Genomic DNA, 25,251 nt, shown 5'->3' with positions numbered 1-25,251 from the left:
AAAACCCATGTTTTACTTTTATGCTGTATGTGTATTTATATAATCAACATAAATGACCTCTAGTATAATGTCTTGGTAAAATATAATAATTACAAGTGAAAATATACAAGTGAGACCATAATAATTTTTAAGAAATGGATTTTAGTATGGAGCAACCTTTTTAAAAATTATCCATGACTTGGCAGTGATTTTAAAAATACATATCTATAGTATAAGTATTAAAACTACATGGTTTATATTATTATTTTATGTTTATCAAGTATGGCTATTTATATTACTTTGAATGAAAAAAAAAATCCATTTCTAACAAACTAATTATTTAAAAAAGGAACAAAATCACATTGATTAAAATTAAACGATACAAAATAATGTTTGCTAAAAATAGACTACACATAATATCACTAAACACAATAAATTGAATAGTAAAATTAAATACATTTTTTCCTAAAATTTTATTTTCATGAAAATAGTCTTTAATCAACACTCCATACATTTGTTTATTATCGTATTACATAATATTATTTATAATGTTTGATTTTTGTATATTTAATCATTAGTTTTAAACTAATGTATGACTAATCGATCCACAATCGACGTTATTTGCACATGACTAAAGAAAATTTAGTTTTTACTTAAAAAAATGCTCAGTTACATGTTTTGCCATTACATTTTATTTTATACTTTCCGGGGTTTAGACAAGCACCTCGCCACGGAACCGCGTCAAGTGAATGGCATTCATAATATTAGGCCTCATTTCCTATATATACAGAAATGGGAATACAAACATTATGCTAAACAGACCGAATACCAAACATGGGGACAAAGTTGCTATTTTAAATTTTTATATACAAAAAAAATGCATTAATTTTAAACGTAGGCAGCGGCTTGGCTCTGCTCCTGGCATTGCTGAAGTCCATGGGCGACGGTAACCACTTACCACCAGGTGGGCCGTACGCTCGTCTGCCTACAAAGACAATAAAAAAAAAAAAAAAACGATAATTGTAACAATGCACACGATCTTCTTTTAGTTTTTTACATAGTAATAAAATCATATGAAACATCTCGGCCTACATAACATGGAACAATAGACATGGACACTTCGTTAGTTTTTTTTTCTGTTCATTCGATCAAATCTCAAAAATGTTTAAACCATTTCAAGGCAAATTAATTCCATTAACTGAAAACTATTTTCATTTAAACGATAGCAATTGAAGGCGTTTCGATTTTATAAAAAAATATAACGAGAAATTTAGTCACGGAAAAACAAAAGAAAAGTTCAAGAAATTGTAAATCAAAATAACGGAATTGATATGCACTTCGCCTTTTCATACGTGGTCTAGAACCGAATTCCACTTGCCGTTGTCCAACAGTTCCAAGATTCGCGGCCAACGCTTTTAAAACACCTTTAAAACTGATTCACTCGAACTCTAAAAACACTATGGTACGAGAATTTTAATCTACGTATTATTTATTCAATTTGGTGCCATCGATATCAATCAATTGATTCAATGGACACCTTGTAGTAGGAAAGCTACGACGATAATATATACTAAGTTTTGTCTAACACGTTCATTAGTATAGTTAAGATATTCACGAATCGTTCTCACAAGCACACACGCTCTGGATAATCTCAGTCACGCGCGGACAATAGTCCCCGAAGGCGGATTTACACCTGTCGTTAGTCTTTATATGTGTAATGTTGTGTACATCAGACTTTAGCCTTGGCTTTGGACGATTACGTTGATTTTTTCTCGCGCTGCCATTGTTGGATTCTTTCTTTGAGTTCAGTCGCTGTAATAAAAACATTCAAGATTCAGATTATTTTTTTAATTCGGTGTTACCACTCGTAGGTAATGTTGTAAATCCAGGTGGGTTCCACTAGATCAATGTAACACCACAATCTTCTCTATTTATGCCTTCTAGTTCAATGGTGGAATAACCGTTATAAAATTCAACTGATGGCTTCAAGCTCATGTTTCAACGTGACCACCACGAAGTCGTCGTGGCCTAAAGGATAAGACGTCCGGTGCATTCGTGTCGAGCGATGCACCGGTGTTCGAATCCCGTAGGCGGGTACTAATTTTTCTAATGAAATACGTACTTAACAAATGCTCACGATTGACTTCCACGGTGAAGGAATAACATCGTGTAATAAAAATCATACCCGCAAAATTAGATTTTGCGTAATTACTGGTAATGGGACCTCTTGTGAGTCCGCGCGGGTAGGTATCACCTTTCTGCCGTGAAGCAGTGATGCGTATCGGTTTGAAGGGTGGGGCAGCCGTTATAGCTATACTGAGACCTTACAACTTATATCTCAAGGTGGGTGGCACATTTACGTTGTAGATGTCTATGAGCTCCAGTAACCACTTAACACCAGGGGGCTGTGAGCTCGTCCACCCATCTAAGCAATAAAAAAAATATCATATGATGTCCTTGAGCTCTAGTAACCATCTAACGGCAGGTGGGTCGCCAGCTCGTTCACACATCAATGCAAAGAACAATCATGATAACTGTAATGGAATCTGATCAGTACCTGGACGTAGTTGGTCCTCGGAGAGAGGCTGTCGGTTGAAGGGGTCCGTGGCACTGTTCAGTAGATGACGTAAGATCACCGACCTGTCCATTACCTGTTTAATACAATTAAACACAACACATTAATAAAACTTCGCAAAAACAAGTAATTATATTCTTATTGCATGAGATAGTGTGGTAACAACACTATCCATTTCTCCATAGAATTCAAGGTCGCATGGCAGTCTGTAGATAATGAACCTCACAGACAAAGTTAATACAGACTCATACTCTGAGCCATGAAGTCGAAATCTCAATTGTATTGTATAAAGGCTGACCTTCCTTTAAACCGAAAATCATTACTACTTCGTAGTAGACATAGGCAGGATGGACCTTCCCGTGCGGGCTTACAACGTTACTAACAATGGAAGTCAGTTGGTGATCGCAGTACGTTCACATAATAGAGAACGCTACTGTCCAATCCTCGAAGAATAGTCGCTTTACGACACCCAGGAGAGTGGGTGGGGCTAATCCAGGCCGACACGACGCGGCCAATGCAAAACCGCACGAAAATAAAATCACATCGTCTTCTCGCATTAAAACTGTATAATCTCAAAACTTACTAATTTTACAGGAGAGTGTTTTAAAGGTTTAACATGTGATATTTTTAATATTAATCATCTTTGCAACATTTATTTATGAATTTTTACCAGTTAGATTATCTGTCTTTTAAAGTAAGATAAAATTATGTATTCATTTTGTTAATAATAGTCAAAATCTCAGTAAACAAAAAAAAAAAACTAAAACTAAACTACGCTCTTTTGACAGTATTTATGAGAAAAATACTGGTGATAGAAAATGATTCCGCATATTAACGCAATTTCGAATATTTTTGGAAACCGTACACTTTTAATGAGAAAAGACGATATATGCAAATAGACATTCTAAATCATAATTAAAATGTCAAGAAGCGAACCTTCCCAGAGGGTAAAACCACGGGATCCGTCATGAGCGTGTCCATGAGTGGATCCCGGAACTCTTCGGGGGCGTCTGCAAATTCGTCGCTTTTCTGCTGGTTCGACACTGAAACGAAAAATAATTATAAAGAACCCGTTTTTATTATTAAAATGCGCAATATATACATAGTGGGGGTCGTATAATTAGAAACGCTACTAACGGTCCTTGACATTATGTAAGATACTTCACTGCAATCGTTTTTTTGTAATTTTTGTTTGAAGTTTAAAATTAAACAATAATTTTATAACTTGTAACGAGACTAAGCCAAGCCTTATATTTTTTTCTTATATTCATAAGCAAAATCAGTTGAAGCGAAATGAAATGAAGTTTATTAATTTGAGACTAATCAATTGGTATGAAATTAAATGAAACGCGATGGGATGGGATTAAATAAAGTCTCAGTAAATTTGTGGTTAATCACTGAAACTTCTTGGAAGAAGCCAAGATGCTATGTCTGGCGGCTTTGTTGCATCTTCCCACATTTGTACACTTTCCGCCGTGCCGTTATTACACATTTAAACCTAAAGAAAATTTAAATAGACAAAATAAAATAATTTACGCAACTTCGCTCCTCGCGTACCCGCCAAAAATGATTTAGTACCAAATGACGTCACACGCAATGAAGTTCTTACAGCGGTTTTATGTCAAAAGCCGTTCTATTCCCTGTGTATGGAGAATACTTGAGTATATCTTGTGTTGAAGTGAACTCACCAGCAATTTGATAGGCATTGTCTGCGAGCGCTTTAAAGCGTTCTATTTCTGATGGTGTTTTTATGTAGGACTTTGTGAGCCGCACGGCCGCCTCTTCAAACAGTTCTTTCCGGAACGATCTCTGTCGAAAAACATCACAATACTCCATCATTAAATACTCGTAAACGTTTATAAAATACTGCTGCAGATATGTACGAGACATTGATTAATCGGCCACATGTGACCCGGACGCGATCACGTCACGCCCTGCCCTTCTGAACTGCTTGCTAAGTATTTAGAACCAAATCTTATGTTTAAGCTTGAATCTAAACTAACTAATAAGCTTTTATCGCGAACTTGGTAGTAGTTTTTTACTGTGACTTAATTATATTAGAATCGATTCATTAGTTTCAGTGATTAACCCTAGACGTACCTTTCAATAATTATTAAAGTTTCTTGTTTCAAAACTAGGATTAAGCCATTCAATAAAAAAAAACATATATTTCAGATTAACAGACAACAGATTGTTAATAAGATTTGTTTAAGTAATAGGCTACTATAGGTTTTTTTCCTAAGCTGCTAGCCTTGAGAGGCTATGTCAGCATAATCGGGCGAGTAGGTGAGCTCACGGGGCTAAACCGGGAGTGTTGCTAACACGAACCCTAGCAAGAGCCGTGCTTCGCAGAATCTACCACCGGATCGGAAACGCGTCCCGCTGAGAAGATCTGGCGAGAAACTCAGTAGGCTGTGTCTATGGGTTAATTTACTCGTTGAGCCCTTCGTCGAACTATAGGTAGGCCGAAACCACCACCCTGCCCATTTCTGCCGTGAGGCAGTATGTGCTCCGGTAACCACTGAACACCAGTCGTATCGCGAATTCCTCTTAGCAATATTTATAATATATTAATACGTGAAGCAGAAACTTTGTACCCCGTTTTACGAAAGTTGCGCGGACGGAAAAGTATGAAATTTCTCACACTTATAGAGAATATAGAGGAGTGCGGAATCTTAATATTTTTTTCATGTATTTGATACACACATGCATACATACTATTTGTTTATTGTCGTCAAACGTTTCTTACTGCTTACAGTATGTGGTCAAATTGAGAATAGATTAAATATTGTTTGTCTTTATTAATATTTGTCTAAAGTGTAGTTTTGGCGAAATCCGTGATTATTTATATTAAAATATAAATCTACAGGGGTTTTTACGGATGTTCCGTTATAACTACTGAACCATGCATCCGATTGACTTGAAACTTGGTATTAATGTAGAAAATACATGTACTTAATGGATAGGCTAATATTTATATGAGTTTTGGACTCCCTACACCAGTTGCGGGGGAGTTAATGATGAGAATGTTTGTGGGGGCTGAGAAATAATAATGTTAATTTTAAATGCCCAGCGAAGCGAACGGGTACAGCTAGTAGAAGTATAATATTGACAATAGAATCATAAGAGTATACAAACTTATAATTTCAATTAATTATAGTCCAATTTCGAGTGCCGGGGGACCACTAGTATATAGAAATTCATGTATAGAAGCCTATTTCGATAGGTAGATCGGGTGTTGTTAGTAGTGTAGTTGAGTTCAACGCACCTCGTCGGCGGCCAGCGCGGCGTGGAACTGCGGGGAGTCCAGGTGCAGGTAGATGTCCACGAGCTGACTCAGCAGCCGCCGCGGCTCCCAGCCGTACTTCTCGGGCCGGCGGACCTGCACAAATAATTGTTTTCTGTTAAAAGCATCTTAAGTAGATGATACGTTTATTATAAAAGAGAAAGAGAGAAAACAAGATACATTAATTAAAAATATTTTTGCACTTTTTTTATTAATAATAAAAAAAGTATGGTTAAGTCTCCTGTATGGTTAAGAAGTTTTGTAATTATCGATTATACTGTATAAATAATAATATTCATATTTATTGAACATTAATATTATACACTTTAATATTAAGTTAGCATTAATATATTTACAATGAACTCTGCACTAGGCATGTCTATGACACAGGAGACCAATGACCAATGCTCCCCGCCACGGTGTTTCCCGAGCGCTATGACATGTCCTTCAAACGAAGCTTGTGGAAAGTATTGAGCAGTAGGCAGCGGCTTGGCTCTGCCCCTGGCATTGCTGAAGTCCATGGGCGACGGTAACCACTCACCATCAGGTGGGCCATATTCTCGTCTGCCTACAAGGGCAATAAAAAAAAGCGTAAATGCCGCCACCCACCTTGAGTTATGAGTTCTAAGATCTCAGTATAGTTACAAGCCTTTAAACCTTTCACTCCTCGATATGTAGTGTGGAGCTCACCTTAAGGTTTTTACACTTGGGGCCGCAGAGCTGCTGCAGGTTGAAATTGAGCATGGAGGCGAGCCGGTCCACCAGCTCGCTGCGTAAGAACGGCTCTTTGATCTCCACCGTCAAGTACTCCAGCATGTCAACCGTTTCTCTGTAAATATTGTACCCATTATAGTTTAACAATAAAGACACAAAGCACATCAATGTGGGAAACGGAACGTTTAGAGTGAAAGGGATGAATGTATGGGGAAGAAAGGGACAGAGGAGAGATATTCAAGATGGCGATCGGACATCATACGGTGAACGTGTGCACAAAGATAACATTAAAGACACAAAGCACATCAATGCAGGAAACGGAACGTTTAGAGTGAAAGGGATGAATGTATGGAGAAGAAAGGGACGGAGGAGAGATGGTCAAGATGGCGATCGGACATTATAAGTTGAACAACTACGTGCGCTAAAATAATACATTTTGTTACTTTTCCAAAAAAAAACTGTTTTATTTTACTTTGAGCTAATCCCACATCAAATACACACAAAAAAGGCCAACACATTTACCAACCAGCCTTCTTGAAGAACGGTTTCTTCATCCTAAGAACTGTCATTTGTTTTCGTTTGCTAACGTCAAGAGAAGTTTTCTAAACTGTTCGATAACAACAAAAGTGTTTTGTGTACTCAATATTTCTCTTAACTCGATCACCCTAGCTATTTGGCCCGATGTTGTCTGACGATGGTCTTAATAATGCGGTTTCCCCGACATATATATAGTATACTAGCTGACCCGCCAGTCTTCGTAGTGCCTCAATTTTTTTATTTAACTTAAACAAAAGTAATCCGTCCGACAGGGGACACATCCAAGGAAAAACAAAATTGTTATTTTTATTTAAATCCAAGCATTTTCATATTTATCTACCTTTTAAACCTTCTGTGGACTTCCACAAATAATTCAAGACCAAAATTAGCCAAATCGGTCCAGCCGTTCTAGAGTTTTAGCGAGACTAACGAACAGCAATTCAATCCGTCTGGTCCACTACACCAGACGGATGTGATAAGTGACATGGTTACTACACAAGGGGTTCGCGGGTTCGAATCCCGCCAAGGGAAGATATTTATATGATAAATATAAAATGTCTTTTTCAGGGTTATGGATGTATAATAAATATATGTATGTGTATAATAAAAATCTTACATTTATTTCCGTTATCTGATACCTGTAACACAAGCTCTTTACGAACTTAGCGCGGGACCAGTTAACGTGGCGTGATCGTTAGTAAATATATATTCATTTATATATATAATATTTTATATTAGTTATTTGTAAAGTTAAAACGGTACAAAGGTAGAATGTCGCACCTGGCGAGCGTGAGGTAGGAGCGGCACTGCCTCTCGTCCTGCGCGAGCGTGCGGGCGCGCGTCTCCCCGCCCGCCGCCCCCTCCTGCGCCTCGTGGATGCGCTTCAGGTACTGCGGACAACACCACACCACTACATACATACACACTCAACACAACTATCTCGCTAAGTATCGGAATATAGAAATAGTTATCTGTATAACATTATTATCTTCACAATTAAGACTCATCTCGATTTGTGGCGGTAGTCATTAACGAACACAAGATATTTGATAGATTCCTGAATCTCGCTTACCACATTTTCAATATAAGCGTGCAAGTTACGATCAACAACATTCGGACCGTCGGTCTAACGAGCAATACGTTCCGCTCGGTGGAAGAACTTCCTTCCGTCGTAAACCTACACGACTTACCTTTTTCTTCCTAGATGGAGTGGGTATAACATCTATTCACAATGTAGTTTGATTTGATTTATTTCTACAAGTACCATACCACTTACGTGAACTCTCATTGACGATGTCGGACTATAAACTAGCCATTAAAGGGTTAAATTAGAAAATAATATGATGATATCATGAACGGGAGACAGCAGTGAGATACTGAAATGGACGCATTAATATAAAAGAAGCCAAACTACAACCAACTAAGACATATTACATTTTACAATACAATTGAGGCTTCGACCTCAAGCCTCAAGTAACAGTAGGTGGGCCGTGAGCTTCAAGCATTTATTCAATAATTAAATTATTCAAAAAACATACCAATAAAATACATTGGTAAGATTTGAACAATAGGCGACTTCAACAAAAGCAATTATATATAAAGAGGAGAAGATTAAACACTGACCGTGAGACACTCGTCGAGTAGGAATGTGGTGTCGTTCATCAACATGTTGATGAACTTCACAAACTGACGACCGGAACGGGATTCCTTCACGATGGCCTGGAACCACACAACAAGGTACAGTACACTGGTGGTAGGACTTCTTGAGAGCCCGCACGGGTAGGTACCACCACTCTGTCTGCCGTGAAGCAGTATGGGGCAGCCGTTGTAATGAAAACTGAGACTTAGAACTCATTTCTTAAGGTGGGTGGCGCATTTACGTTGTTGATGTCTATGGGCTACAGTGACTACTGAACACCAGTGTGCTTAGTGCAAGTTCTCTATAGCGTAAAAGTTAACTCAAATTTATATGAAATTAGAACAGCGCCCCTAGCGGCCAACTGAGGGAGCACAAGTGGACGGTGTTTTTTTGGGTTTGTTAAATTGTTAATAAATAGTTGTTGTTTGTTAAATTTGTAATCAGATTTTATATTTAATGCTGTAATGCTTATATTGTAATTTAAAATTAAAACTTTAAAATAAAATAAATAAAATAAGATATCCTACCCAAAATTGTGGACGCACGAGTATACGTAATGTGCCTTTAGATTTTACACTTAAATTATTTAATTAAACAAAATGATTATTTCCGAATGAGTTTCGTCACTGACCTGTTTATGTATGGGTCGTTCCCACATTCCCTTCAATATGATACTGATATGGAATCGAATAGTGAACTTGTCGTAGAACTCCGTGCTCTGGCCCGTAGTCTCAATGTCCGTATAGAATTTCATCAAAGCGCTGGGCAGCTCGTTTTGCGACATCGGATGGTCCATGAACTTTTCGTATACGTTTTTCAGCTTCAGCGGAACCGAAAGGTTTATCACGAAAAGCACTTCGACAATTTTCGCAACAAGATATGGATTTTTGATGAGATGGGAATTGCAGATGGCGCTGAGGAGCCACGTTATGATTGGATCCTCTATGTATTCAGCGACTATTTGAGGTACGTATCTGGAAATGGACAACAAATAACATTATCTATAAATTAACACGTGAAGAAAAAACTTTGCACACCTTTTAATTTTACGAAAATTGCGCAGACAGAGGACTATGAAATTTCCCATAGTTATAGAGAATATAGAGGAGTGCAGAAGGCTAATATTTTTTTTAAATTATGCCTAAAAAATACATTAAATCAATAAAAAAACATTACACACACTACCATTGTATTTGACGCATACACACGCATGCTTGCATACTATTTATTTACTGTCAAACTTTTGTTCTTGACGTCTGTGGTCAAATTGAGAATAGATTAAATATTCTTTGTCTTTATTAATATTTTTCTATAGTTTGTAGTCTAGGCGAAATTTGTAATTATAGAAGTATAATTGCGGGGGCGTTAATAATGAGAATCTTTGTGGGGCTGAGAAATAATAATGTTAATTTTATAAGCTCAACGAAGCGGACGGGTACAGCTAGTAGAAGTATCATATTGACAATAGAACCACAATAGTGTACAAACTTATAATTTCAATTAATTATAGTCGAATTTCGACTACCGGGCGACCACTAGTTATTATTATTATTCCGGTGTCAACCTCTATTGTGTTTTAGCAGATATTAAGCTTATACATTTTTTGTATAATACAGGAGAATGTTGTTAGACGAGGCCACGACCGTCAGCTTTGAAGATTATCTACGCAAGGAGGAGCTTACACAATCTGGATTATAGCTTTTCATACAAAATAAACTTCCAATTTGAATTGCTGTTCGTTCAGTCTCGCTACAACTCGAGAACGGCTGGACCGATTTGGCTAATTTTGGTCTTGAATTATTTGTGGAGGTCCAGGGAAGGTTTGAAAGGTGGATATGAAAATGCTCGGAATTAAATAAAAATAACAATTTTGTTTTTCCTTAGCTGTGTCCCCCGTCGGCGAGATTCCTTTTGTATATTTTAAGTTTATTTTATACAAAAGTTTAGGTCTTTTATTTATCGATTGAGGCACTACGAAGTCTGCCGGGTCAGCTAGTTCCTGAATATATATTTTCACTTTACACTTTAAAACTTAAGAAAACAAAATGTTACCAGACATGCTAAAACCTAAAAGCATAGTTTATGAGACTCACTGCACAGCGAAGAGCATGAACTCGGCGACGTCCTCGACGTACCACTCGGGCGTGGCGCGGAAGGCGAGCGCCGGCGGGCCCTCCCCGGCGGACGCGTCCAGCTGCCGCGACAGCAGCGCGCACACTGACGAGTAGAACTGCACGCTGCGCCGCATCACCTCGCCCTCCAGCAGCGCCGTCTCCGCGCACTGCTTCGATCTAGCACCCACCGACAAACTGTTATGTGACAACCTGTACCGGGTCTTAACAAGAGAGGCGACATAGGTTCTGTTATCGCTTACACGGGTCAACGATCTCACGACCACCTGGGGTTAAGTTATTAAGTGAGAATAACGACTGTCCCACAAAAAAAATATGGAGGAGAGTAGCAGCCGCCCCTGCTGAAGATTGAAAACGCAAGAAAGAAGAGAAGAGAAGAGGGAAGAAGAAGGAAAGTCCCACCCATCACTACCTCAAGCCTGCCCTACAACATCCTGCAGCGCATCACCCCCACCTCATTAGGCAGGGAGATTCAGCCCGGGCAGAGGGGTTCCTCCAAGGCCCACTCCGTGCCCCCGCAAGAGGGTACGACGACCCTCCTTCCCTTGTCCCGCATTTGGAATTGGAACGCACGAGGGCTTTGCAGCAAAATTAGACAAGAGGATAGTGGACGTTCGACATGTTTGTTTCTTGAATAATGGCCATCCCCCCTGCTTTACGACATATTATTATACCTGTTTAAGATGATCCCATCATCTAATTTTACAATCGCATCGCCCGCCACCGGAATAGAGTTTATCCATACTACCTAGAACCACTGCGTTCATCCACAGTGTGATTCCAGAGATCTTATTTGCCACGTATCATCCGGCTTTGGAAAGAGCTCCCCTCCACGGTGTTTCCCGAATGCTATGACATGTCCTTCTTCAAACGAGGGTTGTGGATAGTACTTAACGGTAGGCAGTGGCTTGACTCTGCCCTTGGCATTGCAGAAGTCCATGGGTGACGGTAACCACACACCCTCAGGTGGGCCGCATGCTTGTCTGTCTACAAGGGCAATAAAAAAAACTACCTGTGTAGACGTTTGATCTGCCTTCTCCAACGTCTCAGTAGTTCTCGATTCCGCAGAGCTGAAAAACTGTTTCTCCATTGTGGTTCTGCAGCCATCAGTTCCTCGATTACCTTCTGTAGGTCACGGAAAGCGCTGTAAATTGAAGAATCAAAATTATTTACTATTTTTCGTGGATTTTTTTATATATAGGTATGTATGGTCTTGGAATTCATGAATGCGGCTTCCAGATCGATTTAGATCGTACGTGACCACCGCCGCTCTTGGACATTGGCAATGCCGATATAACCGCAAAGGACTCCTCAACCTTGTTCTTTTATTTCCTTTCTAGGTAGACGAGCATAGGCCCGTCGGTGAGTGGTTCTTCTTCTTCATCATTGTCCTCACTGCCGAGGATCGCGACCAAATGTGACTTTCCTCCACACTGAACGATTATGGGTGGTATGGACCGCATGGTATATACTACCACAAACCCTTTCTTCACCAGATCTGACCATCAATTTTTTTATTGCTTTGATAGGTAGACGCGCTCACAGCCCACCTGATGTTAAGTGGTTACTGGAGCCCATAGACATTTACAACGTAAATGCGCCACCAACCTTAAGGTATAAGTTCTAAGGTCTCAATATAGTTACAGGCGGCTACCCCACCCTTCAAACCGAAACGCATTACTGCTTCACGGCAGAAATAGGCGGGGTGGTGGTACCTACCCGTGCGGACTCACAAGAGGTCCTACCACCAGTTAATCTAGCTGGTGAGTGGTTATATATAACATAACTCGTCTACATGCTAATTAACTCACCCCAGTGACAGATCGATTTTGTAATTTGGCGGCTCGACGGCATGGTATTAAGCTTCCTATAGAAATTATGATGAAAATACACAGAAAAATTCCGAATTCTATACAAACAAGGGTAGCAACGGCGGCAGTCGCCGGTTAACCTACCGAATACGTCTTTGATGTGTGTGTAATGCAGGAATGAGTGCCACGTGATGCATGTGCAGCGTCAGGAACCAACAAACAGTCTGGAATTTAGCCTCGGGCCACTTGTGGTTCGGATCGTTATCTGAAAGAACAGATTATACTATGTATTTCATTTGTCTTACCGATTTCGTATGTGCAAAGATTTCTTATACGTATCATAGACATCGTTTTTTTTTTTCAAGTAATCACCGAAAATCGCGTTATTTCGTCTTTTTAGTTGTTAAGTGGTTACTGGATTCCATAGATATCTACAAAGTAAATGCGCCACACACCTTGAGATATAAGTTCAATGAGCTCAGTATGGTTACAACGGCTGCCCCACTCTTCATACCGAAACGAATTATTGCTTCACGGCAGAAATAGACGGGGTGGTGGTACCTACCCTTGCGGACTCACAAGGTCCTACCACCAGTAAAGAGATGCAAATCTTAAATGCAAGTTCTTTTAGTCGCCGCTTCGCGAATGCAATTCTCTTACCGGATCGGAATCGCGGCCCGCTGAGAAGATGCGTAAATAGACGTAAACAATGTTTAACTGTTTAGGCATATTTCAGGGCTAATGCAAATTACAATATCCTAACTTAATATTTATATGTCGGAGACGGTCATTAGTTTGGTAGCTAAACAAAACTCGTACGATTTCCGAGACATGGCAGCACGATTGCGGTATCTTCGAAACGGCTAACTTCGTGCTACGACAGAGCCTAGCCGATGGAGGCGCGTAGACGCCATCTAAATTGTCCTAAGACAACAAACGTATACTCAATATTTCTCTTAGCTCGATCACCCTATTCCCCCCTATGATGTCTAACGATGGTGTTAATAATTGTAGATTCTCCGACATACATAAGTGTATTTTTATTAATAAATACTCAGAGACGATCGAAGGGACATGTTTATTAAAAAATCTCACAGATGGCGCTGTATTAAATAGTATGTATATTTCTGTCTCATTCTTTGCTGGCTTCATCCTACACATTTTTGTATTTGTGTCTCTTACCTGTCGTTTTTTCCGTTGCATCCGGTTTGAAATCACAACGATTCTAAAGAAGTTTTCACTTCAATTATGTAGGTATCTCGTGAAACTTACTGAGTTCATCGAGCCAGTCCTGGGCCTCTTGCGCGGTGAAGTACAGTCTAGTCTCGTCGCGGACGTTCGCCCACGAGTCCGGTTGGAAAGTGTACAGCGGGTACACGCGCTCCAGCTTAATGCGGACGGACAGCAATTGTAACACCGAACACACGTTCAACATGAAGCCATCGCCTGAAATGTTTATTATTTTTATAGCTTAGATGGGTGGACGAGCCCACGGCATACCTGGTCAAATGCATTGCCGCGTTATTTTGTTGTTGAAAAAAAAACGATATTTCCAGTTTTTATTATTAACTAGCTGACCCGGAAGACTTCGTAGTGCTTCAATCGATAAATAAAATACCTAAACTTTTGGTTTAATAAACTTAAAACAAACAAAAGGAATCCGTCCGACGGGGGACACATCAGAGGAAAAACAAAATTGTTATTTTTATTTAATTCCGAGCATTATCATATTTATCTACCCTTTAAACCTTCTCTGGACTTCCACAAATAATTCAAGACCAAAATTAGCCAAATCGGTCCAGCCGTTGAGCTTACGGGCTCATTCTGAGAGAATTTGCTAACACTAGCCCTAGTAAGAGCAGTGCTTCGCTGAATCTACCACCGGATCGGAATCGCGACCCATTGAAGAGAGCCGGTGAAAAAATTAAGTGGGCTGTCTTTGGGTTAGTTCGCTCGTCGAACTTTCCTCGTAATCGACGATTTCGATGAGGATGGGCACCTGTGCGTAAGAGGCCTAAATGTACCGAGAGAGGATCCGGTGGATCCGACAAGACACGTTTCGTACGACGGCAACTTTGCGTTGTCCCGTCGCCTGGGTCAGATAGGGTTCTATTTTCCTATCGATATACTTATCTACATACATTTTGAATTCAAGGATGTAACACTAGTTGTAGTTGTAGTACTGTACAACGCAGTCAATCAACCTAACAAATTATCAAAAACAACTTCGACTATGAAACAATGAATATGAAGAATTACTTTGCAATTCGAATTGCCCACACGTATCGATACTTCAGAGAGGAGGCATTAACGTTTTGGTGACTGTGATCTCCGGTGCCCCATTTACGCCAATTAAGTAGCATGAACGCTAATTAAAATTTAAACCTAATATTCGAGCGACCGTGATGTCAACAATTTTTTTTCCTTTATTGCACATAGGCGGTGCGATATTCCTATTGAAATTCTCCTCAGGTTAGAGCCCCGTGAGCTCACCTACTCGTTCGACTATGCTGGCATAGCCTTAGGGCTACCAGATTAGGTACGAAAAATTTTTTTTTGAAATAGCTTTTGCCCGCGACTTCGTCCGCGCGGAATAGTTACTTTGGCATAACACTAAATTTTACCCGCCTCTTCATTTACGTAGAAAGTGAAAATATTTTTGAATAATATAATGTTATGGAGCTATTTAAAAAGGAAAAAAACCCGATTTTGAAACATTCTTTATTAGTGCTCCGCTTGTATTGGTCTTAGCGTGATGTTATATAGCCTATAGCCTTCCTCAATAAATGAGCTATCTAACACTGAATGAATTTTTCAAATCGGACCAGTAGTTCCTGAGATTAGCGCGTTCAAACAAACAAACTCTTCAACTTTATAATATTAGTATAGATATAGATTGCGCTAAACTGCCTTATAGCTTTATAAACGTTGAAAACAGTGATATAACGTATAATGCGGAATCAAACAGCTATTTTCATAATGTTAATTTTGAACTTTCTCATACATTCTGACTAAGAGTTACAAAAGTTTTAGTACAGTAATCTTTGTTATGATGGGCAGAGGCGAATGGCCGCGGCGATGCTGTCAACCTTGAGACGTAAGATAATAGTCACAAATACACGAAGAAATGAGAATTGACGATATTAAGTGACAGAACAAAAAGAAAAGAAAAAAATACAAAGTTATTTGGCAAGAATGAAAATGTACCTCGATCACTTTCTAGGTATTGGATTGAATCCAAATAATGAAATCGTACAATCTAAATACAGGTGTGTTCGTGTTAAATTTTGTATGTCTATACTACAAGAGTCTATATTGCATTTAAATGGTAAAGTGTCATATGAAAAATTCATGTGCATACATAATAAACAGTATTAAAATCATATTCCAAGGAATGAAATTTCACAAGTTTATCACTGTATTTATGTTGCTTGCTGAAGTGGACGGGGAAAATATTATGTCGAGCGAAAAATGCAGCGCACTCCTGGTTTGAATGGTTTTGATACATTTTATGTTTGAATTTCAAATCATAGCCTTCGATTTGTTTACTATTTTAAAACCGCCCACAAGCATGTATGTACCTACATCGAAGATGTTTACAAACAAAAAACATTAATATAATTATAGTTAAGGTGGATCAAGCCAAAACACTATTCTGATGAAAAATATCTATTTAATAGAAAAATATTAAAAAAAATACATTTTACGAATTTGGTAAACGTGTTACGTATTAAGATCTTGAAATAAAAGTATATAATCACATTTCATCAGTACCGAGTGCAAAAAAACAATAAGTCCTCATTTCATCCACAAATGCGCGGATGGAGTTACGCGATACGCCTAGTATTATTATTATCTAGTTACGTAAAACTACATATTGAATTCGTTAATTGAAAGACTACAATTCTATTTGTGTCAGAGTCGACGTTGAATTAATAGCACATAATGTTCTAATCAGCATTTTGTTTGCCGAAAGTTACAGTAGTGAATGATCTACTGTGCACGCCAGTACTTTTCCCGAGACACTTGCGATCGTAAACATAAATATTTACACGGAATCAGTTACAGTGTTACAGCGGTTCGATGTAGGGAAACTTATTATTTGGACTAGAGGTGGCTAATATAACCAATAACCAATAAATTTACCGGTAAAAAAAATTAACACTTCTATTCGATAAATAAAATTACCCAAAACGGTTAAAAATACCGTTTACCAAACACACTGCGTGTAGTGGCATAGGCAATTATTGGAAATTATATTTATGCAAGTTTCAACTTTATTTCAACACGTAAGATTCATTTTCGCCTTGCAGATGTCTTCAACTTATCATGTAAAAAATATTGAATTTTATGATTTCATTGTATGCTCTATACCCCTCAAAATAAAGCACAATATTTAAGTTGGTGTATTTTACAGTTAATGATAATTTTTTTCGTTAAAAAATTGAAATGAAACGATATTTTTACCGAACGCGAAGATGACGTGATTGGTTGATTTTTTAAACGTAATATTTTGTTTGGTACTTGACATTTTGGTGGCTCAGTGCATCTTTTCTATTATTTTGGTAAAGTTGTGTTTTTGTATTTTAAGAGATTTGTACTTTGTGTTTGTGTGTTTTGACTTTGTTTTTGTGTGTTTGAGACTTTGCTTACTTTGTTGTTGTGGATTTTTAAATTGTATATCTAATTTAAAATGCCGAAACGCAATGCAGAAATATGGGATCATTTCGAAAAGTGCTAGTACCATTCAAGTTTAACATTAGCAAAATTAATTTTTCAACGAAAAGATTTACCGGTATTTTCAACCAATAAAAATATCGGTAATTTTTTTTATCAATTACCAGTTAACAGATAAATAAATTCAACCGTTAACGCCATCTCTAATTTGGACCGAAGCCAAACGTATGTTTATTAGACAGAGACGAGGTTAGCGGCATTTCAAAGAAATCCAACATTTTCAACAAGTCATTCAATCGTAATTTTGCTAATTGATATTTTTATTATGTTTCCAAGACATTGTTGTGTCTTGAAGCACTATCGTGGTCTTTACTAGAAAACGCACTAAAACGGTTAATACGTAAGAACTAGATTGGCGTAAAAAGACAATGGAATGAACACCAACAAATGTAGAAAACAAGGAAAAAGGAGTAGGGTAACAAAAGACATATTTGGTTATTTAGACCGACTCTGTGGAGCAGGAGTTAGCGTCCCTAAATATCATATATTCGATTCCCGTATTTAGCAAATCTTCATATGATGCACAAATTTATTTGCTCTAGTCTAGGTGTTTAATTTCGATGTGTATATATTTTAATTTATATAAGTATCCATATCAGTCTCTGACTCTCATAGTACAGGGAATTCTAGTTTGGGATCTACTCTAGTAATAGCAATTAGTTATGTAACGATTTATTGAAATTAATTAAATCATGAGTTTTTTTTTAAATCTTCATCGAGCTCCACTATTATCAGAGGTGATAAAACTGAGCTCGACAATTTTTATTTTCAATGTTACTACAAGACAGAGGTAGGTAATGCTACAGTCAAATCACTACCTCAGGTTTTATATAATGCTAACAATACCCTGTGGACAAGTCACACATTACTAGATAACTGTGTGTGACTTGTTCCTCAGATAAAAGAGGTGCTCGATGAAGATTAAAATAAATATGATTTAATTAATTTCAATAAATCGTTACATAACTACCGGGCGAAGCTAGTCTATAAAAATTTATAAGCCTAAGTTACTCCTTATATCATCAGCTATCAGTGAAAGTCTCGGCAAAATCGATCCAGCCGTTCCAGAGATTAGCCGGAACAAACAGACAGAGAGACAGATAAAAATTGTATGTACTGTATAAACTGTATATAAATTCATATGCATGTACTAAAAAGCGGTTAATTCAATATTACAAACCGACACTCCAATTTTATTTATATGTATATAGATTTCGTTACGGGGATCATTTTTAACTCACCAGCGAGCGTACGTTCATCAGTCTGCAGTTGTGCGCGTCGTTCATTTCGCTGCAGTATGGCCGCGAAATAGTTTAGGAAAGGCTCCCTAGCCTCGGGACAGACCAGGATATTATGACAGATGTTGTGCAGAGTATTGCGACTGGCTTCCACTTCCCGTTGCAGAGCAAAGGCCAAGCTTCTGTCTCCGGTTCCCGAAGAGAACAGACGCTCTGCCAAACGGGGGTTCTCTTCCGCGAACAACGATATCTGGAATTATGAATCTTATTTAAAAAGCTTCTCATTATTTATTTATTTCTTATTCCTACACTACATCTCATATGTTTGTGAACTCGGCAATACAATAAAGATGTTAATAAAAAACTAGCTGTATCCGTCCGCTTCGCTGGGCATTTAAAATGAACATTATTATTTCTCACCCCCACAAAGATTCTCATCATTAACGCCCCCGCAACTGGTGTAGGGAGTCCAACACTCATATAAATATTAGCCTATCCATTAAGTACATGTATTTTCTACATGTATACCAAGTTTCAAGTCAATCGGATGCATGGTTCAGTAGTTATAACGGAACATCCGTAAAAACCACTGTAGTCTGTAGATTTATATATTAGTATAGATTATGTGAAAAAAAAAAGGCTAATGATGGGTAATGGGTAATGAAACTCACTGAGAAGAAGGGCCCGAGGAAGCTCACGCGTGCGATCTCGCGGCCCGGTGCTGAGGTGACTGGGTCCGGACAGAACGAGGGTAGGCGCGCCAGCAGCTCGCACACAGGGCGGCGCGTGCCACGAGCCCCCGCCCGCACCTCGCACAGCGCGTGTAGAGCTCGCAACGCCGCCCCGCCGCACACGTGGCCCGTGCCCAATGCACTGCGCATCTCTTCACGAACTCCAAGCACCAGCCAAGTAAACACCTGTCCGATCCCATCATAGATTACGCTTTTTCATTACACTAAATTCAGGGATGGGCAAATATTTTGATAGTCGGGCCACATTGCAGATGAAAATTTGACCTCGGGCCAAAGGGTTTTTTCTAATTTTAAGTATAGTTTTTGCTAAGAATGTCAATTGATGAATTTTTTATAACTTTTAATTAAATTGTGCGACTATTATACATACTGTAATTGTTCAATTATCATAATTATATTTTCGAATAGGAGGCGCTGAAATTTTGATTCCCACCGGCATTTATGTTAGATAAAAACTAATATCTGTGTTTTTAATAATATATATATATATACAATGCTTCACGGGCCAGACAAAATTCTACCGAATCCGGTTCGCGAGCCGCCATTTACCCAGGCCTGCACTAAATGATAGCTGCAATTATGTAACGATTTTGGTTACTAATTGTTGGTACTTGTAAATATTCAATTTAAGAATATCTGTCACATTTACATATAAAACGACATATTAGTGACATTAGAGTTTCGTGGACCTAGTTTCAAGATTATTTTTGGATGGGCAGACAGATAGGCCTATAAAAATTAGTGTTACTTAGAGCCTTTAAAAACCACAACGCGGATACCGGTGCCCACCTTGAGCCATTAACTAGGGTCTTATTGGCAAAACGTGATAACTACTATTATACAGGCGATACTATAGATAGAATCGAGCACAAGGTTGTTTTGCAGCACAAGAAGGCAGAATGCTAACACCTATTCTGTCAGAACGAGTTCCATTCATGTCCTTAAAAGAAATAAAATTATTCTAAAGATAATAACTACAGATTTATTAATATTACAATTCAGTATTTAATAATACATCCTATACTGTAACATAATTGTGCTAGTATACTTAGAGAGGCAATCTTGTGTTGTCTTGATTATCAAGATTTTATTGTAACTATCGAAGTCTATAAGCAGCAGGTACCTGCTTTGCTGACGTCCATCAGCTTCGGTGACTACTCACCACTACATGGGCTTTAAGCTCATTTGCCCACAATAAAAAAAATTAGCAGTCATCACGGCCTAGGGTGTTAAAGGACGAGACGTCCTCATATATTGCGTGGTGTTTATTTTTATTGCTTAGATGGCTGGACGAGCTTACAGCCCACCTGGTGTTAAATGGTTTCTGAAGCCCATAGACATCTACAACGTAAATGCGCCGCCCACCTTGAGATATAAGCTCTGAGGTCTCAAGTATAGTCACAGCGGCTGCCCCGCCCTTCAAGCCGAAACGCATTATTGCTTTACGGCAGAAATAGGCAGGGCGGTGGTACCTACCCGTGCGGACTCACAAGAGGTCTTACCACCAGTAAAATGGTACTATGGATGGTACTATGTTCGTTTTCAAAACCTGCACGCAGGTCCCATTTTTGCTAATCAAATACAATATGCTTAGCAACATATGTTCAGGACGGTCTTGCATGATCCAAGAATAATGTGGTAATAAAGACCGGATCCGCAAGTATTTAATTTTCGTAATTACTGCTCATAGGACGCATTGCGAGGGTAGAAACCACTTCTTATTGCATTAATGAGCAACTGAACCCATAACTCAGTTGGTGTTTAATAGTTACCGGAACCCATAGGTATCACAGCATGACCCCACCCATTTTGAGTCATCAAGTTGACTAGTAAAAATTGTATTGTATTTGTAAGTTTATCAGTGAATCTCAATGAATTATATCTTCCGTAGAACTGAATATAATAAAATATTTATATTATTTTTCAAGAACACTAGTTTTGCTCTTGGGTGTGTTTCAAATCTTAAGACATTTCAAGTATATTTCGTTAATTTGATAGTTAAAAATGTGATTTAATTCCACAATATACTAATAAAAGCAGTGGAATACTTATTGTAGTGTATTAGTGAAGATATTTGTTGTCCTTTTAATAAAAGGATTGCGGAGTGCAGGTTGTATAAAGACAGACACACAATGAACAGATACATTACCCAACATATGTGCATAAGTTCATAATTAAATAATAAAACATAAGTTATCTTTTTGCTAATTTGTCTGTCAAATACAATGTTTGTTTCAAATTCAAATTTCAAATCAATAATAATTTAATAATGCAATAGTTATGTGTTTATTGGAGTAGGTTCAAATTTAGAAGTTTTTTTCAACTTTTTATTTGGTTTAATACAGCATATTTGTGTTCTTACTGTACTGGTTGGTTAACTAAGTTTATTTATAAATGAATATAAACCAATTTATATCAATGTAGTTGTTTGTTAGATAAAAACAAACATATACCATTATTTCAAATCCAATAATTGGTTGAATTTAATTCAATTGCAAGAAATCTTGAATATCAAATGTTGGTAAACATTCAAATCAATAATTTATATTTCAATTTAAATGTCATCATAACATACTTGTTGAATAACAAAACTTGTAAACTCTACCACTGGTTCCAAAAAGAATTACAGTACTGAGAACAACCAGTGAAACAACAAACGCAGCAAGCCTGGACTATCCATTATTCAAGATATTTGTTAAATAAGTTACATTATAAAGGTCCTTACCTCATCAAATATTTCTTTATCAAGATATGTAGCAAGCAGTAATTCTGGGATGAGGCCCGTTGGTGCATTCCCAATCAATATGTAAGGTAATAATGGTGATTTCCTGCACTTTTCCAATTCGAACCTTCCTTGTAACACTAGTACCAAATGATTGACCAGTATAGTTCTCAAACTTTGGAGCAAATCACTCAAAGGTGGTTCTGAACTCTTCTTGGGGTGTTCTCTTTCATATGAGTTTACATTATTGTAGAATTGAAGTAAATAACTAACAACTAAGCCTTGTGTGGGCATCGTTTTCTGGATTGGTAGGGCTGGTGATGGGCATTCAGGTTTATCCGCATCTGTTTCTACACTTGTTGAATTGGACAAAGAGTCCTCACCATTCTCCTCATTCAAGTTCTTTGAAGTCTCAATAATTGCAGTAAGTTTTTGATTCAATGGATCACCACCATCTGCTATTTGTATTATGACATCCATTAAAGCTTCAGATATGAGCTCAGTCAGAGAAAGTTTTGGATTATCAAGTAACGATGCTGCTACTGTTGGCACAAAAATCCCACCTGCATACAAATATTCTCTCTTTAATAAGATTAAGTATAAGTATTAAGTACAGAAAAATTAAATGTGACAAGTTTTATTCTAGAATCCTTTAAAAAACATATCTTGATTTCATAGAATTTTAAATTGAAAGAACTGTTTTAAAAAAATAACAATTTTGTTATTATTGCAAAATATTATGGATTGTTTCCAAATTAGGTAGGAAAGATTATTTCCAAACATTAACTTTCCTTTCATTCCTAATTAATATATATTAATTTACCTGCACTGTCATCTGACCATGAAACTTGAAGAATCTTTGATACAATGGTGCGTAATTGCTCTTCTGTCAACTCTGTGCAACTGACAGTTCGAGATCTATGTATTTTACGTGCCGGAGATGCTGATGAATCATCTTCAACCTTAAATTACACAATAGGTTAGAAACAATTTTACAACAAGTTACATTGGATTTTCGGTTCTTTGCTACCTCCATTGGTTCTTGCTGAGCTTCAGATTGAGAATTTCTTTCAGACACATCATCTACTTCCATTGACAAAGAACGACGAGAACAACTTGGTGAAGCATTTGTTTGTCTTGGTCGTACAGGTGATGGCTCAACAAACTGTGGTGGAGATATTGATCTTGATGTGCTATCTTCCCTTGTAGAACTCCCTTCTGAACCAGCAACAGTATTTTGCGGTAAGCTTCCCACTCTCACAGACCCACAACTTATCAATGTGTCATCACCCATTGAGTCAAAGCTACTGTACTGTCGTGTTTGTGTAAGATCTGTCATTTTTGTGTCTGGCATTTCATCCAATATATTGTTGTCAGTTTTTTCTGTTACAATTAAACCGTCTGCTGATATTTTATTTTGATCTGATTGATCTGACCTGACTTCTTCTGAGTAATTGGGCTCTTGATTTGCATTCGCTGTGTCAGGAGTGGTGGGTTCTGTAGAGCTTCTAGTTGAAGGAGCTGGGGACAATCGTAAGGGTTGCTGTGGACTGTGTAGGTCAGGAGAAGGAATTGAGGCGCCAGGGGTTACCGGAGGACTAGCTGAAGTAGGCACTGATCCTGCACTATTAAGAGCTGCGAGACGAACCAGGCGTCTTCTTCGTATCTGTAACGAATATTGACATCTTGCAGCACGTGTGAGTAAATGACAATTGCTGGGACGTTCACCATTGACGCTTTGTTTTGTTACGAAATTAGATTGGCCATACGTAGTAATAGACGGTCGTTTAAAAAAATTATTTTGACTTACCTCCTCTTGGCTCAATTCACTCATGATGAAAATTATAGAGTAGATTTTTCTATTAATTTGTTCGGCCTATTCTGTTACGTTAATTTTTCTTTCAATATTTTTAAGAAAAAGAAGCACAAGCCACACAACGAGTCAGTCACCTCGCTCAGCTGTTTGACGTTTGAGGCTGCACAGTGCACAATGACAATGACGAAGTTAATAATGAAAATACACGCGTCATCTTTGTAGATGAATTAGTATAAAGAGTATGTCTCTTTTTGTGATATTTGAAACAACGTAAACAAAAAGAGATAGCACCAAATATGACATTCACCCACTGTAAAAATGTTACCCTAGCAATAAAATCATTCTAGTACTATATAATTAAAGTTTTTTTTAATAATTTTCATACCTACCTACTTTTAGCATTACCCTTCCTGGAGGGCTGAGCCTTTGCTCGGCCAATGGCTCAAAATAATCCGAGTAGAATATTTAATTCTTACACAAACGCAAATCTGTATATGTGTAACATTTATTTGATTTTTGCGGCATAACGTAGTGTAAGTGATTGCAATATTAAAATTTAAAATAATAAATTAATGTGTTTAAAAATGTGTAAGTCGTATGATTTGTTCCGAACTTTTCCCTTTAAGTAAATGAATTCAGTCAATTCTCTGCAGTGTTTTCCTGCAGAGCTGCAAAATCCTGTTATTTGCCATGAATAGGTACGTACGGACAGTAACCAGAAAGAATAACCTGACTCATAAAAAAAATCACATTCACAACTTCTCTTCACTGATACCAGTCAGTCACTTACTTTTTGCATGGAAGTAAGTAGGTAGGTAGGTGAAATAAAAAAGGCAGTGCCTAAAAGTCAATTTAAACGGGAAAAAGTGGCAAGAATAGTTACTATGAATTTATAAAGAGCAATAGCGAGACTGGTAATTTTCGGGGCAGGATTTGGTTAGTTCTTTTAGTTCTTTACGTGTCTCTGCTTGTTTTGAGAAAACTTTTTTGAGGGTAGTACGATTTACAAAATGATATACCTATTAGTCCCAATAGAGGTAGGTTTTTTTTCTAATAATAGTAAATGTATAAATGATCTTATACTAGTCAATAATAAGCATATTTTAACACCATTTATTGACGATATTTTTTGGCCATTAATTTATTATTACATTCCATAATTTGATCTAATGATGACAAAAGTCTACATTTAACGATTTTTGTTTACTCTTTGAACTTAAAATGAAGAAGTTTTGGGTTTTTGTAATTTAGTCTTGAATTAACATGAATAGTTATTCTGTATCGTTATTTATATGTATTCTTCTATTTTTCTA

General features: G+C 37.7%; 1 protein-coding gene across 1 annotated transcript; it reads right to left on the bottom strand.

Annotated features, from left to right (window-relative positions):
- Positions 1-10: 10 nt before the first annotated feature.
- Positions 11-24,169, bottom strand: LOC101739047 (ubiquitin conjugation factor E4 B). Its single transcript, XM_004931647.5, has 19 exons — positions 23,933-24,169; positions 23,153-23,788; positions 22,946-23,084; positions 22,126-22,685; positions 19,320-19,565; positions 18,652-18,898; positions 13,946-14,119; positions 12,818-12,938; positions 11,875-12,006; positions 10,824-11,021; positions 9,362-9,704; positions 8,715-8,810; positions 7,872-7,981; positions 6,531-6,669; positions 5,823-5,936; positions 4,243-4,363; positions 3,491-3,597; positions 2,537-2,630; positions 11-1,791 (listed from the first exon to the last, which is right to left on the bottom strand). The coding sequence occupies exons 1-19, from the start codon at positions 23,954-23,956 to the stop codon at positions 1,736-1,738; spliced, it is 3,657 nt and encodes a 1,218-aa protein (XP_004931704.1). The 5' UTR covers positions 23,957-24,169; the 3' UTR covers positions 11-1,735.
- Positions 24,170-25,251: the final 1,082 nt, after the last annotated feature.

Source organism: Bombyx mori, chromosome 3, assembly GCF_030269925.1.
Source record: "Bombyx mori chromosome 3, ASM3026992v2".
In the NCBI taxonomy this organism is placed as follows: Eukaryota; Metazoa; Arthropoda; class Insecta; order Lepidoptera; family Bombycidae; genus Bombyx; species Bombyx mori.
Note: the sequence above shows the minus strand (reverse complement) of the source record. Positions and strands in the feature narration are given on the sequence as shown.

Excerpts from the sequence above, each read along its gene's own strand:
- LOC101739047 (XM_004931647.5), bottom strand. The coding sequence starts at position 23,956 with ATGAGTGAATTGAGCCAAGAGGAG. Across the intron at positions 12,007-12,817 it reads ACACATCAAAGACGTATTCG|CGCTTTCCGTGACCTACAGA; the intron begins GTAGGTTAACCG and ends TTCAATTTACAG. Across the intron at positions 4,364-5,822 it reads CCGCGCTGGCCGCCGACGAG|AGATCGTTCCGGAAAGAACT; the intron begins GTGCGTTGAACT and ends GTTTTTCGACAG.